General features: G+C 38.1%; 1 protein-coding gene across 4 annotated transcripts in view; it reads right to left on the minus strand.

Moving 5' to 3' along the window:
- The window catches only part of LOC105227235 (uncharacterized), a 128,890-nt gene that overhangs the window by 1,253 nt on the left and 112,296 nt on the right, over nucleotides 1-15,341 (minus strand). For 3 of the 4 annotated variants that reach the window (XM_049456332.1, XM_049456330.1, XM_011206477.4), the window contains 2 exons: nucleotides 13,037-13,762; nucleotides 10,576-11,703 (listed from right to left, as the gene is read on the minus strand). In XM_049456332.1, coding sequence (XP_049312289.1) covers nucleotides 11,520-11,703; nucleotides 13,037-13,506 — 654 coding nt within the window. In that variant the 5' untranslated portion in view covers nucleotides 13,507-13,762 and the 3' untranslated portion in view covers nucleotides 10,576-11,519. The remainder of the gene's footprint in view (nucleotides 1-10,575; nucleotides 11,704-13,036; nucleotides 13,763-15,341) is intronic. The other variant, XM_049456331.1, reaches the window with a different exon arrangement.

The raw sequence follows: 15,341 nt of genomic DNA on the forward strand, positions 1-15,341 counted from the left end.
TATTTGAACAGGAAGTAGTTTTGTTCTGCAGCAGCTGGCGAACCTTATGTCCGGGACAAAACTGTAGCATTAACTTAAAAAAAATTATATATATTCTTTGGCAGGACACCAGAAAACGCTCGGACCGGAAATAAAAGTACTACGATTTTAAATTTCCGGTTTAGAAGTCCTACCGGAAGTATAATAGTTCGGAAACGGAAATGTATCTGAACAGGAAGTTGTTTTGCTCATTAGCACTTACGACCAAAAACCTTCCGTTTCCGGTTCAGAACTTTCGGAATACCACATAAACCGGAAGCTCTGAACCGTTATTTTTTCCATTTCCGGTTCCGACCGAAAAAACTTCCGTTTCCGGTTCAGAACTTTCAGAATACCACATAAACCGAATTACTAAACGGTTATTTTTCCATTTCCGGTTCTGTTCATATATCGACTTCTGGTTCTAAAGAATGTCCGCTTCCTTTGCTTAATTTATGCTCCTTCGCATATGCTACGCATCAGCAAATCTGTGGGTGTATCCGCTGTCGGCTGCAGGAAAATTGCACTCAATTTGCCTGAATCTAAAATGCCATAGAATTGCTACTAATCATATACGGCCAACAGTCAAGATTAAGATTTTACAGATTAGAAACTTTTGTCAACAGGTACTAGTTTGGAACCTGATGGCTAACAAAAATTACGGCCTGTAAGTATCTCATCATTACCGCCCTATTATACCGTACAGAGACATGGACGATGAATCGATGAATACCGAGTTGAGCAAGCACTTAAAATATGTAAAAAAAGTGTTCTACGCAAGGTCTTTGGAGCCGTCCACGTCAGCTATGAATATCGAATAAAATTTAACCATGAACCGTATGAGCTCCTCGGCAACATGGATAAGGTTAAGCGCACAAGATTCCAATGAATGCGCTGGTTTGTCCATGTTGTTCGCATGGAAGATGTGCTCCTTCGAGATCCATTTGCAAATTTGCTTAACCTTTTTTGAATAGTATGTCCAAATATCAATGAATAACCAATTTTTTTCATATCAACTTTTAAGTAATTGAATTTAAATTGAAGCTTATTAACTGCATATCAATATAATTACGGGTGCGTCTAACCACTTGACGCGTAGTGTACTCTATATATACATAGGGGCATGTTTAATCCGCTACGCGCGGTACATTTCAATTAATGCGTTATTACACTGCTCGTTAAGCACATTTTGTGTGTGCAAACATATGTGCATACTGAAATCCTTATATAAATACAATAAGTAAATACACATAAGCCACCACACACATACATACATACACACTCCTTCCTACATATGTAGGTGTTCTTTAAATTCCTCTAAATTTAGATTTAATTTGATTCACCCTACCGAAAACGTTCACCTGTTGCACGCCCATACCAGAACACACACTCTCACCTTCGCCGCGCGAGCACACACACAGAGCGCACCCAAGAGAATATGTAAATGCACAAGTTGCGGAACTGCATTTTTGATGTGCATGAATACGTGCATACATACATACATATGTATGAAGTTGTGCATTTTCATTACCAAGAACACATTTGCAAAATATGTATAGTATGTGCATAAATAACATCCCTGCAGTCAAATCAACCAGTTATGAAGTACTTTTCAACTAGTAACATACGAAACAAATGTTAAACTATTCAGAGAACTCTTTAACTTTTTCCATAGAAGCAACTGGTATACTTTAACTCCGAAAATACCGTAGTCGATGGACCGATGATACGAGATATACGACGACATTGACATAATTCAGCGAAATGAGAGACAGTGGCTACGCTGACTCGGTCATGTTGTCCAAATGGATAAAAACACTGCAGAGGAAGAGTAAGACCTCCACAACGTTGGAAAGACCAGGTGGTGATTGAACTAGTACATTGGGAATATCCAATTGGAAGAATATTCGACTATAATCGCGTAAGCGGCCGCTACACCCGAAAAAGGAGAAGAAGGGAGCTGCCTTTCTAAATCAATTGGAAAATAATGGAATGGGAAAAGAATTATTGAATGACTAGTTTGAGGTTTCACTGCAGGGTTGGGTTCATGTATAAGAAATTGGTTTCCAAAAGCCCTACAAAGTGTTCTGAGACCCCGCAATGTATATGTACATATACAAGTATAAATGATCACGATGACAAGCTGAGTTTTAGCCATGTTCGTCTGTCTGTCCATCTCTCTATGTATTTGCGAACTAGACTCATAGTTTTCGATATCTTTCTGAAATTTGTAACACGTCCTTACTTCCCCAAGAAGCTACTTATTTGTAGGAACTACTTTAACTATTAATTAGGTAACTCTGAAAGTATTGAAGACGATAGAGCTAAACAATTGAATGTCTGTCCATCCTACTGAGATGGTTTCATTTACTAGGAGATACAGTAGGCACCACTGCTGCGGATGATGAGGTATTTAGGCTTGTTTAGATTGGAAGCCTTCAGTGAAGCTTAATATCGAGGAGATAGTAATGAAGGCACTCATTGCCTTAAGCTGCTGCAGAGGACCCATTGCCAAAAGGTTAGGTCTCTCGCCGAAAGCAGTTTTCTGACTATGTGGCGTGTTGGTGGAGTGCTCTAGAAAATGCCACAAAAGCGGCGCTATCAGCATGTGGGGTCCACTTCAACTATGGAAGTTAATGCTATTTTGGATTTTCCAGAAGGTGTATGGCCGTGAAAGTTGTTATCAGACCCAGGGTTTCTAAATAAACACATGTACGAACATTCGTAAATCGGATCTTTGGGATCTGTGCTCACAGACCTAATGGAAGTATGATGGAGGAGTAAGAGTAGGAAGACAGAAATTCAATATAAACTTGAATTTCAGACTTTCTGACTACGGCAGTGAAATTCAAGCCGACGTTGCTATCGGAGCGCAGTCTCCTTCAGATAAGTAACTATCCACTCTGATAGCAGGGCGGCGATACTAGCTTTCAATGCAAAAACTGTGCTTTTATGGTTGGTTAAGGATTGCCTGACGTGATTATCAATGGCTTCTGATAAGACTAGTAGGGAAGCCCGGCCATAGCGGAATCGCAACTAACTGTAAAGCTGATAAGCTAGCAAGGAAAGATATTATACTACTGTATAGCTGCGGGAGCTTGACGCAAGATTCTTTTGGCCCAGGATCGATCGTAAGAGATTCAGTTACTCACAGTAAGGATAATCTCTTTCTAGTTGTAGGGTCCTTACAGGTCATGTGTGGTTGAAAATCTTACCGCAGGCCAGCTGCAGAAGCTTTGTAGAAGAAGACGAGGTAGGGGTTCTATTTTCATTGCATCACAAGGAACTGGATATAGTAGTCCAAGTACGATCTCCGAATCAGCCGTCAAACCATCCGCCTTTGAAGTAAAATTTCATATATTAAACTTCGTCTATCTGTACAGCTCTCATACTGGGTATGCCCGAATATATGAATATTATCTTACACACATGCATACAAACATACCTACGCATGGTTAAATAAGCATGTGCACCTTTTGTGTGCCGTTGTTTGTGCCAATTTCCTTCCGTTTACCACGGAAAGTGGAAATGTGGTAGGAAAGCCATTGTTGTTGCTGGCATTTTGTTGCGCTTTCTGGTTTTTATACACTTGCAGTTCGTCACCACTCGCTTTCTGCTTTCCTTTCTTGTTTGGCTCTACCACCAAGCAATTTGCTACTTTTTGTAAATTTTTAATTTTTCCTTATTTTTTTTGCGCTTGTAAGCTCTTTTTGCATTCATTTTCTGTGTATGCTCGTTCGTGGGTTTTGTGCTACGCCCCCCTAGGTTTTTGTTCGCTTCGTATGCTCGTATTTTGTTGCTTAAGTTTGGCTCTTTATTATTAAAATAAAAGTCATAGATGTGCTTTAACAGCAAAAGTTCATGGCAATGCACCGTTACGTGAAAGTGCATTTCATTACATACATTAAAAACGCATTTTCCTTACACCCTCTTTATATGCTAGAATTTAATATGCTTTAAGTGCGACGTTAAAGCAGCTTTACTTTGCTTCAGCTTTTCTATTGTTACAACCCTTATGGGATAATCGGTAGTTAATTCTTATGTGGAAATCATTTAGCCTCACTTCTATGCTGTTAATTTCAAGTATGCAGTTTGGGAGCGAAAATGTAAGCTCACAATAATCATCTAACGGCATTTGCGTATACTAGCACTTATACGCAGTTCCAATTACTTAAACGGAGCTTGCGTGGAAAGATACCTCAGGAGGCTATTTTATAATCGAAAGAATTGCTTAGAAATAATTTTTGATGGAGCCACTTTAAGTTTGATTATTTTAGTCAAGGGAGAGTTGGAAGAGTTGATTGAAACTAGAGCGGGGTCTTCTATGAAGAACTGTGGACCGCCAAACTATATTGAATTGTTCGGTTCGTTCACATCACAACCCCGAGACAAAGACTATGTTTTCAGCCCTCTATGCTTTGCTGTAAGCGACCTACATTTAACACCAGTAGCAGATTAGCTTCTTATATACACATATGGAGCATCCATACACCTTTGTTGAATTGTTGGAGAAGTTATGTATTCAGCATTAGATTGGCCTTAAAGTTCCATCAGACAGTATCTAGATGCTATCGACTCATCCCAATCTAGCTTCTGGATCCAAAGCTCTTGTATTAAGATTTTTTTGTAAATAGCAAGTGGGGTTAACAATCCAAGAAGATCGAATAAGCGAGCTAACACTCACAAGTCGTTTCGTTTGGTGGCTCACAGAGTATTAAAATTATTGTCCAAAATAATTCGAACCAAGTTCTCTTTCGGTAACCAATGGCTTCCTGGTGTTTTGATAGAATTTTCGTCTTGCGGTGGTTAGAAAACCACTTTATTAGTGTAGTTTCGGTCAAATTTAATTTTTCACCTCACTTATTATAAGATCTAGAAATTCAATTTTCAGACCCTGTTGATAAAAATTCAACATAAAAGTCACTTTTTATGGCCAACGAACCTAGTGAATACTCACGGTGTTAAGTCGAAATATTGCACTGAATGATGGTCTCCCCACACAATGAGCTAACAATTTCTATCTGCTTTATGCAAAATTATTTGAAGGTATATTTGAGTGATATCTGTTATTAAATCTTACTAATGTAAGCGACAGCGAATAAGTGCTGAACATAACTCTTCCTTGATGGTTGGACCTACCATCAAAGGTTCTTTTAATGCAATTTCAGAAGAAGCACGATTCGAAACAAACAAACAATATGCAATGCTGTAGGTGTGCTCCCAGACCTAATAAAGCACTACACTGGTCCGGTGGCCTATAGCTAAATTTGACGGAGAGCTCCATAAAGAAAGCTCACTTTCCTAGCTCTCTCTCCTTCTTCTTCATAAGAGCTTTTTACAAGCCGGCTGATGCAGAAGTGTTCAGATCGGTTAACTAAAGCATATAGCTACCATACAAAACTGAGCGATCGGAGTCTAGGGCTTGTATGGAAAAATTTCGCATTTGACGTGGTATCTTCACGAAATTTGACATGGATTACTGTTCAAGGTAATAACACATTCTTCGAAGAAATTGTTCAGATCGGTTTACTATAGCATATAGCTGTCATACAAACTGGACACATAGTTACTAAGAGAAATGCACCTGTGAAGGGTATATTAGCTTTCAGTGCAGCCGATGTTAACCTTTTTTCTTGTTTTTAATTCGCTTTATTTATTTTGTTTAATTTGAAATATATATCAGCTAAAGTTTTGATTTGGCTAACTATTGATGTATTACCACCAGCACCATTAAAATATCGATCGGTTTTTATACTAAAATCCTTTTAAAATACTTCAAGTACATTGAGAAATCATTAGTAACTGATTTATGTTGTTTGACATAAAACTTTTATGAATTTGTAGTTAAATCCTGACACGCTCCGAACATATGAGAAGATTTGTGTATATTGAACTTTTAATGGTTTGTTTGTATTAGGGTGTCGGTTCTTACCCAAGTTGATTTAGTTTTTGCAAAATCCTACTACTACTTTAGGTTTTGCTTTAAAATAATGTAAAAAAGTTACTTATTTTCAATTTAAACTATTACTAAATCAAAGTACTCTTCCTATGCATTTTATTCATAAATGATATTTTGATGTTTTGCAATAAATTTTTTTAACTTCAACCTAGAGCTTTAAAAAAGCGTTATTCTCATACAAAATTTTTCTCTCTACAAAAAAGGTCCTAATAATTTTTTTCATACGAGCAATCCTTTAAAAGTTGTACGCAGTTAAAATTAAGCATCAAATGTACTGTGGTCAAATAGTACACCAGGTCGTATGAGTAACACAGAGTGTACCATATAAATCGGTTGTATGAATGCTCAGGTCATTTGATATATGACTTTGACTGGACATATATATGTTTTTATTGAAAAAATCTATAATTTTTTTTTGTAAAACAGGAAATTTAACATCAGAATATCACTTTTACAAAGTTTTGGACTTACTTTCTTTATGTAAAATATCCAAAAATCGCATGTTATGTTAATTGGTAAAAAAATGTTTAGGGAACAGTTTAAATTGAATATAAATTGTTTGTTTACGTTGGTTACTTATTTTTAACACAAAAGCGGTAACATCAGCAAAAAAACAATCAACTTTGAATATATGCTTGTATGTGTCTATATACATATATGGAAAAATATATATATACATATATGTATGCTTGGATGTATTTATATATTGGCAAACACGTATATTCAGGAACCAAATGGTAATTCCAAAAATATATACTCCTAACGTGAATATAAATTACCACGTTGAGGTTACAAAAAGTCCAAGCTGATTCACTGAGTTTAAAACTATTTTTGTGCACATTCAGATATGTTTACCAATGCAAATGCTACAGCACAAAGTCCAACAACAAACAGGTCAACATTTGTTCCAACTGATAAAGCTTTCAACACGGTGTATTATTAGATATTGCGGTTTGGCTGTATTTAGCACAAACCGCTGTCACTTTTTGTGTGTATTCTGTGTGACTTATGTACATACATATGTATGTAGGTTGGTTATCTGGAGTGAAATGTAATTTTGAACATGCTACGTTCGTTCTATACTTCACTCAATCCATGTGCTACACTGTACTTTTACTGACTGCATATAAACACATGTTACTCTAATATTAGGAGTACTTTGAGAGTATAGTATTTCCTAGCGGAAAAGTGTCAAACTAGCTGTCAAACCAGCTATGAAGTTCATTGTGATACTAATATTTGACATTTATGCTCAATATATTTTGCCAAATTATTATGAATTTATATTTCTGCTGACTTAATTTGTAAAATTTTTACTCACTGACCCGATTCTGTCCATTTGGCCTGCTCAATGAGCAGCCAGCGAAAAATTGTAGCAAAACATTGAAACCCTACGTTAGTGCATTTAAAGCAGATGATAATTATATACAGATATTTTTGCCATTTCCTGCATGGAAATGATAAACATACACATTTATACATACATATGTATGAATGAACGAGTATAAAATGTGTAGGAATGCAGAAATAATATCAACAGTGGTAATATGAGCCCAGGAGAAAAATAAAAAACGTTCAACCAGTTGCAGCAACTCATGTAAACATTCCTTGATTTTGAAATGTAAATATATAAATGCACATCTGCTGCCTACATTACATATATCTACATACATATGCATGTTATATTATATATATTATTCAAGGAAATTGTAATTTTTTCGCAGCCACTGGGGAAGGCCAAGGACATAGCCTAGTAGCTGTAACTATCTGCGAATGCACAAATGTATATATGTGCAAGCATCGAGGCAGCTGCTTCGCTTTATTTTCTAAATCGTACACAAGTACGTATGAGCAACTTATTGTCGAGCGTTTGCAATAAAATCAACTAATGACATGTCATAAGTTTGAGTATTAATTTTTTATTCTAATAATGCATGCTTTTGCAGTTGCCTTGTGGGAAATATTCTTTTACTTTCATGAAAATAAAAATATATTAATAAAGCATTTTCATGGAAAAAATTAGTTGTGAAGTTTAAATTTTTATATATAAAAAGTACGTGTCACGTTGTTTGTCCGCGATGGACTCCTAAACTACTGAACCGATTTTAGTAAAATTTAGCACACTGTGTCCAGTTTGAACCAACTTAGAAGACAGGATAGTAAAAACAAGTTATAAATGAAAAATACAGTGAAAGCTCTATTAAGAGAAGACTCTTTAAATTGGACATCTCCACTAACCATGCACATTGTTGATGTTAATTAAGTACAATAAGTACAATCGCTTAAGCGGACAACCCTATTAACTGGACAGAAAGGCTGGTAACCAGATATTGAGAAAGCAGCCTGAAATTCGTAATTTTTTCCAATGAATTTGTATGAACATATTCAAAATTAAATCTCAAGTACAATCTCTTGGATTCTTATACCGACAAAAACGTTTTTGCCTTTATTCGTAAATACAATTTTCACTGTATTGAATAGTTTATTTTAGAAATAATTATATAACAGCAACTCGTGGCTGGATCCCCAGTTCCCAGTAGTTTTATAGTAAATGTAACAGCCGCAATAAAAACTGTGAATTTGTAAGTTCATCTTTATAATGGCTTGCAAAGAATTGTTGCTTGAACCTAAAAATATGAAGAAATGAAGGAAAACTTAGTAAAATGCATATGCTTTCTTGGCTTCAATAGCTTTTCGTAGGCGACTTGGTACTGAAGCCACTGCATTTAGACAAATCTTTGCACATAACTCTTCCCAAAGAGAAGTTACCTCAGAATTTGTTTTCTCTTCGATTTTGTTTCGAAAAACTGTTTTGTTACATGTTACAAAAGATTAGAAATTTTCTATAATATTTAAAGTGGGAGATTATACCCAGAAGTGTATTCGTTAGTCCATTGAACGCTCCTCCTTGCTTCGTTGACTCGTTCATACTTTGCTTTACGAAGGCCAGTTTATTAAGTTTGTTTGCATTTGTTATTCACTTATTTTTAACGACGTCGGACAGTGCGCTCATTGATTAGTTTCTTGGCCGCCAAATACAATTGCTTTGCAGCAGATTGAGGCGTCTGAGAATTATTACATCTAAATTTCCATAGAAAGTGCTGTCTTCAATAGCGTTGTTCTGCGCTTACCACCAGATCTCGTTAAGTTGCTTACGTCATTATGATTTTTAAGCTTATTAATGTTTTAATGGGCAGCAACAATAACAATTATGGAATACCTATTTTTCCGAATTTTTGAGAAAAATGTATTTACTTTATAGAAGGCACGCTTATATGATTTGAAAATTAGTCACCTAGGACCCTGCTTATGTATATTTCCTTATAACCGTATTTTACACAATTACAAAATAGAGTTCGAATGGTAAAATATTAGACTACATAAGCAACTTATGTTTTTGTTAGTGGTTCACCACTGCGTATGAGTAACTTAAAGCACTTGCTTACAGTACATGCCACAAACGTTAGAGAATAGTTTTTAATGGTAATTTTATGTTTAGCAAACAAGTTTTTTCACCAAAATAGTGAGTCTGAATTACTCTCACATTATTACCACGATACTGTTGTTAGGCTAATTTTAGTATCGTCAGGTACTTTGAGTCATTTCTATATGAAACAATCCATACTATATGCATGTTAACATATTTGTCATTGTTAATTAATCATTAATCATCGTGCAAGAGCTACAAGCGTGGAAATTGATATATATTTTTTCTAAAGATGACAGATAAAAATATTCGTTGAAACCAGGATAAAAATATGTCTTGATAGTTAAAGCGACTGTCACTTGTGAAGACTTCTTCGCAAGGAGTGCTCTGCAATGGTAAATGATGCGAAAACTGAAGATGGAATTGGTGCTAGAATATTGGCAATAAAACTTTCTCAGTTTTTTCAAGCGAAAGTCTACGCTGACAGTAGCGGTGCAGATATTATTTTGGAGAAAGACGATAATGGACTGGAGCCTTTCTTCATTGAAGGCTCTTACACATTACAAGAGGCGTTACGGAAAGGGTTGGTAGAAATCGCTTTGACAGCAAATATCTATATGCCTTGTGAAACTATTTCTGGGAGATTTTAAACGTATGTACTAATAGACATACTAATAGACAAGCAAGCATTTGAAAACTAACGTTTTGTTTTAGGCGCCAGAAAAAACATTTATGTTATTTATTAATTACATTATGACTTAAAATTAAGAAAAATTGCTTAGGCATTAGTTTAGTCAGTTTTATTCGATTACGAGGTATGGTGCACTCCGAATTCTTTCCGATGGGTCAAACTGTCAGCAAGGAATACAATTTGAGTGTTATACGTCGTTTGCTTTTCGTAAAAAGAGGGCGGAATTATGAGACTTGGAGGGTATTCCGAAATTGTCTTTAACAACTGTTTCGGGGATTAGAAAAAACATTGGAGTGTATTAGAGCCAAGGGTGATTACTTTGACGGGGAAGACATAGATTTTGAAGAATAAATTACGAATTTTCAAATGATAAACAAAGTCTTGAATTTTGCTGCTCAAAAGTCAAGAAAAGATTCACAAATTGCTGTTTATAATATACAAATGATATAAAAATTTTTATGTCAAGCAATATTTACTTACTCACATTATTTGTTGTTGTTTTTCAAACCATTGAGAAGTTTTAGTTGTATTGAGGTTGTTCATTATCCGCTGGCTTATGCACCCGTTGCTCTCTCTCACGTCTTAGTACTCTCCCTGAATATATGAGAATATTCCAGTAATAATTCAAGCACTGCTTATACACCACTCTTGACTTTGCAAACAATAGAAATCGAGTAAACTGAAAATATAAAGTAATTTCTTTTTCTCTCCAACGTCCCCCTTCGGCTGACCTTTGGCAAATTTGTGCCGCGCACAGCGTCAATGTTGTTGCCATTAAACATATATGTAGCTGCACAAATAACTAGCAAATCGATGGACTTGTGACTCTCGTGCAAGTGACCTCGCAACCATTTGGGAATACGGAAATGTTGATGATTGCTTCCACATTTTGCTACCAAATTGAGCTAGACCGTATTGTTGACACACGCTGTGCACTGTTGACATTTCCGGTTGGCCACTGCTGCTCGGTTGACTTCTAAACCGACCATAGGCGCAGGCCACCATACGTGCCACACACACAGTATGTGCGCTACAATCTCGCTGTTGCACTGTTGGAGTCACACAAGTCGCGCCTCGTTGCCGGTTCAACAGTCCAGCGATTGCCAGCAGAGCAATGCGCCAAAACGTGAAACTAAATTGCTGTGCCATGATGTTGATGATCCATTACCGCCAGTTGCCGTTGTCGCTGCTGTTGTTGTTTCAGCTGTTGTACCCTCCAAACTGCCCGTTACTGTTTTTTGCTTTTTGCTATTGCCGCTGCACTTCTGCTTAATTGTGTTGCTGCTAATTTGACTAACATTTTTCTCATCTTGCTTGTTGCTCTTGTTGTTGCTGCCATTGCTGCCATTGATGTCGATGATGTTATTAGTTTTGAGTATAATGGTCGTGGGCCGATTGGTGGGGTAGGGGGACGTTGTTATAATTTATGTTTGTACCGGCACATTATTCTCAGTCTCCTGCAGTACTGGTGCCGTCCACACACCGCTGCCGGCACGTTTTCGTGTCTGCACTATGCCATCCATAATGTCCAGTTGTAAATTGTGGATGCTGCCTCGATGATCGGTTAGTGGTGGTCCTTGAATAATACTGCCACGTCGACTGCCACCGCTGTGGAAAGAGAGAGGGAGAGAGCGTTACGAATAGTAATAGTAAAGAAAGCGGAAAATTGAAGCATAGAAATATTTTTGGGTTCCAATCTCAATCTTAAATATCAAAGTGGAATACTAAAAAATACTTCAGAAGTCTGTTTAAGGTTCCTCAAAAATTCTACAGCTGATTATATATCAATCTCTATCACTTCCTTCTGTTGGATCGCCGAAGACATGGCCTTCAATTTGAATTAAAGTAAAGTCTGTTAAGGGACTCCCTGTCGAGCGACTTCTTCAATCTGGAGAAAATAGTTCGAGGTGCAAAACTGTATCGAGATGGTACAATCTTCTATAAGAGTGTACAGCTGCTGTCGAACGCTGATGATATTGATATCATTGGCCTCAAAAACCGCTCCGGTTGTTCTGCTTTGTCCAGAATGGATAAGGAACGAGAGCAACGAAATATCTTAGATAAATCCATTTATCCTGGAACCAGCAGTAACGCCAACAACAGCGCCAGCCTCGAAATCCATCGCAGAATAACCCTTGCCAACAGGTGTTTCTTCAGACTGAGTAGGCAATTGAGAAGTAAAGTCCTCTCTCGGCGAACAAAGACCAAACTCAACAAGTCACTCATCATCCTCGTCCTGCTATATGATGCAGAGGCATGGACGATGGCAACATCTGATGAGTCGGCTTTACGAGTTTTCGAGTGAAAGTTCTGGGAAAGATTTATGATTTCTTTGCGCCGAATACCGCAGTCGATGGAACGAAGAACTGTACGAGATATACGACGACATTGACATAGTTCCGCGAATTAAGAGACAGCGGCTACGTTGGCTAGGTCACGTCGGCCGAATTTATGAAAACAATCCAGCTCTGAAAGTATTCGACGCAGTACCCGCCGGGGAAAGGAAGAGGAAGGCCTCCACTTCGTTGGAAAGACCAATTGGAGAAGGACCTGGCTACACTTGGAATCTCCAATTGGGGCCAAATGCCAAAAGGGAAGAATGACTGGTCCTTCGACTGGTGTTGACAACTCGGATTTAACCGCGTAAGCTGTGTCTACGCCAATAAAGAAGAAGAAGTCGGTTGGAATCAAGGGAAATATGAAAAACCTTTCTATTGGTTAAGTCCTCGTTGAGAAATGTCATAAGCCCAGCCATTTTCTAAAACCTCTACGCTCTTCATCGAGTCTTAAGGACCCTAAACCGGAATTTAGCTTAAGTTTCGTTCCGAATGAAATAAGTGCCTTAAATATTAAATATTCATTATACCACAACAACTATGAAATCAATTCCCGTATAAGTCAACTGGCGATTAATTGCACTACATTTGCTTTTTGTACTCACCCAAGCGGCATGCCTGTTAGCGACTCCCGTCGATTGCGACCGAACAATGTCGGTGGTACGGCAGAAATCGTAACAACCGAATGTCGACGGCCACCCGCGGCGGGATTTGCTTTCTGCGACAATGTTGCCAGAAACTCCACTTCTTTCGGACTAAGCCCACCATTTTCACCGCCCACCTCCGACAAGCGACGCACCTGACTGGCTGTTATACCCTCGGTGATTTGCAGTGATGGCAAAGAATGTTTGCGTCGCTGTTGCATGTCCGGAAATGGGCATAACAAATACGGATTGACGGGCGAGTCGGGCTCAGAATCGTCGCTTGTGGACTTGCGTGTGCCACCTGCGGTATCAACACCACCGGCTGCGCCTTCCGCCTCTCCACCATCCTCGATGGTATTTGTCTCTTCAACAACAATAAGCGGCTCTTGAGTGCTCAAACTGAAGACGGGCGTAAATGAGGAGCGACGCATTGCAGCGGTTGGAATTACAGCGGCAGCAGAGGTGGAGGCGGAAGTGGAGACGGAGGCGGAGGCGGACGCTGCCGGGTGCTCAATGGTGCTGATGGTGGAAATGGTGGCGGTGTTAAGGGCAGCAATGATTAAACTGGTTTGCGTACGCGAGTGTATGCGTCGTTTACGGGAGGGCGATGCGTTTGTGGGAAGCTCCTCTGCACAGTTTTGAGAGCTGTCGATTAGTTGGTGTCTTTGTTGTCTAAATCGCTTTTAACTGAAATGAAGTAAAGTTGCAATTGATCAGTGATTGTTTTGAAAAATATATGTACGTATTATAGTATTACGGAATCAAGAAAGGCCCTAGAATAGATCTCGGAAAAATATATACAAATAAAATTAAAAATATATATAAATATATACTTAGAAATACACGTAATCTCTTTTTTGGACGGTTAACTGGGACAATAAATTACCCGGACAAAACAGAGTTTCCTTTGTAACACCAAATCCCTCCTTAAATCCCTTTATTTTTCAAAAGACAGAATATTTTCGTCCATCTTAATAAACTCACAGTTACTACAGTATTCAAGAAATACTTCAAAACCAACAAAACAAAACATTTTTTGCTGTCGAAAATTAATTGCTTCCGTAAAATAGATTACGCCCTTCATTTAAGTGCCATTCCTGCGCTAATTAGTTTACGTAAGCTGTCTCCGTTTTCGTCAGCATTTCCTATTTGCAGCGTCACAGGAACTCGACAAATTGCCATTAATTGTTTGGTACGCGGCTCTTCCGACTGTTCTACCATAAAATGAGAAAAGCATAACAACTTTGTTTCAAGGAAATTTTGTTGCATTGCACAAATATTACTCTCATTGAAAGCATGTGGAAATACAAAGATATTTTGTAGGCAGTTGGAAATAGAAAGAAAATAAAGAAAGTACCAATATTTAAGGTTAAGTCTTTTGAAATTTATCTTAGATATCTGAGTTTTAAAGAAGAAGGAAGTTACAGCAATGAGCTCGTGGAGGCTATTAATATGCAATAGATAAATCTACTATGTAGTAATTTGAAAACATCTCGATACTTTACCTTGATTTCTCTGGAATTATTATTATTCAACGCCTCAGCTGTTTTCTTTAGAGATTATACAGTTGCTTTGAACAATATTCCAAGCAAATTTTTATGAAGACACTTTTACAAAACTAAAAGATATCCATACAGGGACTTGGGTTTGGTCGGTCAACGTCCGATGTGTTTAACGTGGGTACCTGCTGATGACAGCCTTACCCCACGCGCTCAAAAGCAGAGCGAATCAAATCAATGCGTTGTTCAGCCTGTCATTTTCATTACCATTATTGGCAGTGTTGAATGGACACACTAACCACCTTCCTAAGGGTCAAGTCCCATCTAAAAGCTCTGCCGTACTTTGGGTCCGGTCCAATGCAACTCCACATTCAACTACGTGACAGTTCTTCCCATATTCGGGTTCTAATCGCAACCACCACGACACATCCTGAGGGGCCAGTCCGCATAATCTCTAAGGGCTTCTGCTCCCGTGGTACCAGAATTAAAGATCCGGTAAGACCTCCTAACCGAAACTACGACCAGTTAAGCTTCTATACTGCTTTGGACTGGTGACCAAGGGTTGGACCCCATACGCACACACCATTCACGCAAAAAGCTAATCTCTAATTCTCAGTTAAACGCTTTCGCCGCATAAGGAATACACGCGCAAACAATACTAACTGTTCGGCATACCGACTAGTGGAAATCACACCGCTAGCATCTAAACTCCAATGATTCCAGCCAGTCCACATTCTACCAAGATCCTTAATGTCCGAGTTTATGGG

Source organism: Bactrocera dorsalis, chromosome 4 (genome assembly GCF_023373825.1).
Source record: "Bactrocera dorsalis isolate Fly_Bdor chromosome 4, ASM2337382v1, whole genome shotgun sequence".
NCBI classification, from domain to species: domain Eukaryota; kingdom Metazoa; phylum Arthropoda; class Insecta; order Diptera; family Tephritidae; genus Bactrocera; species Bactrocera dorsalis.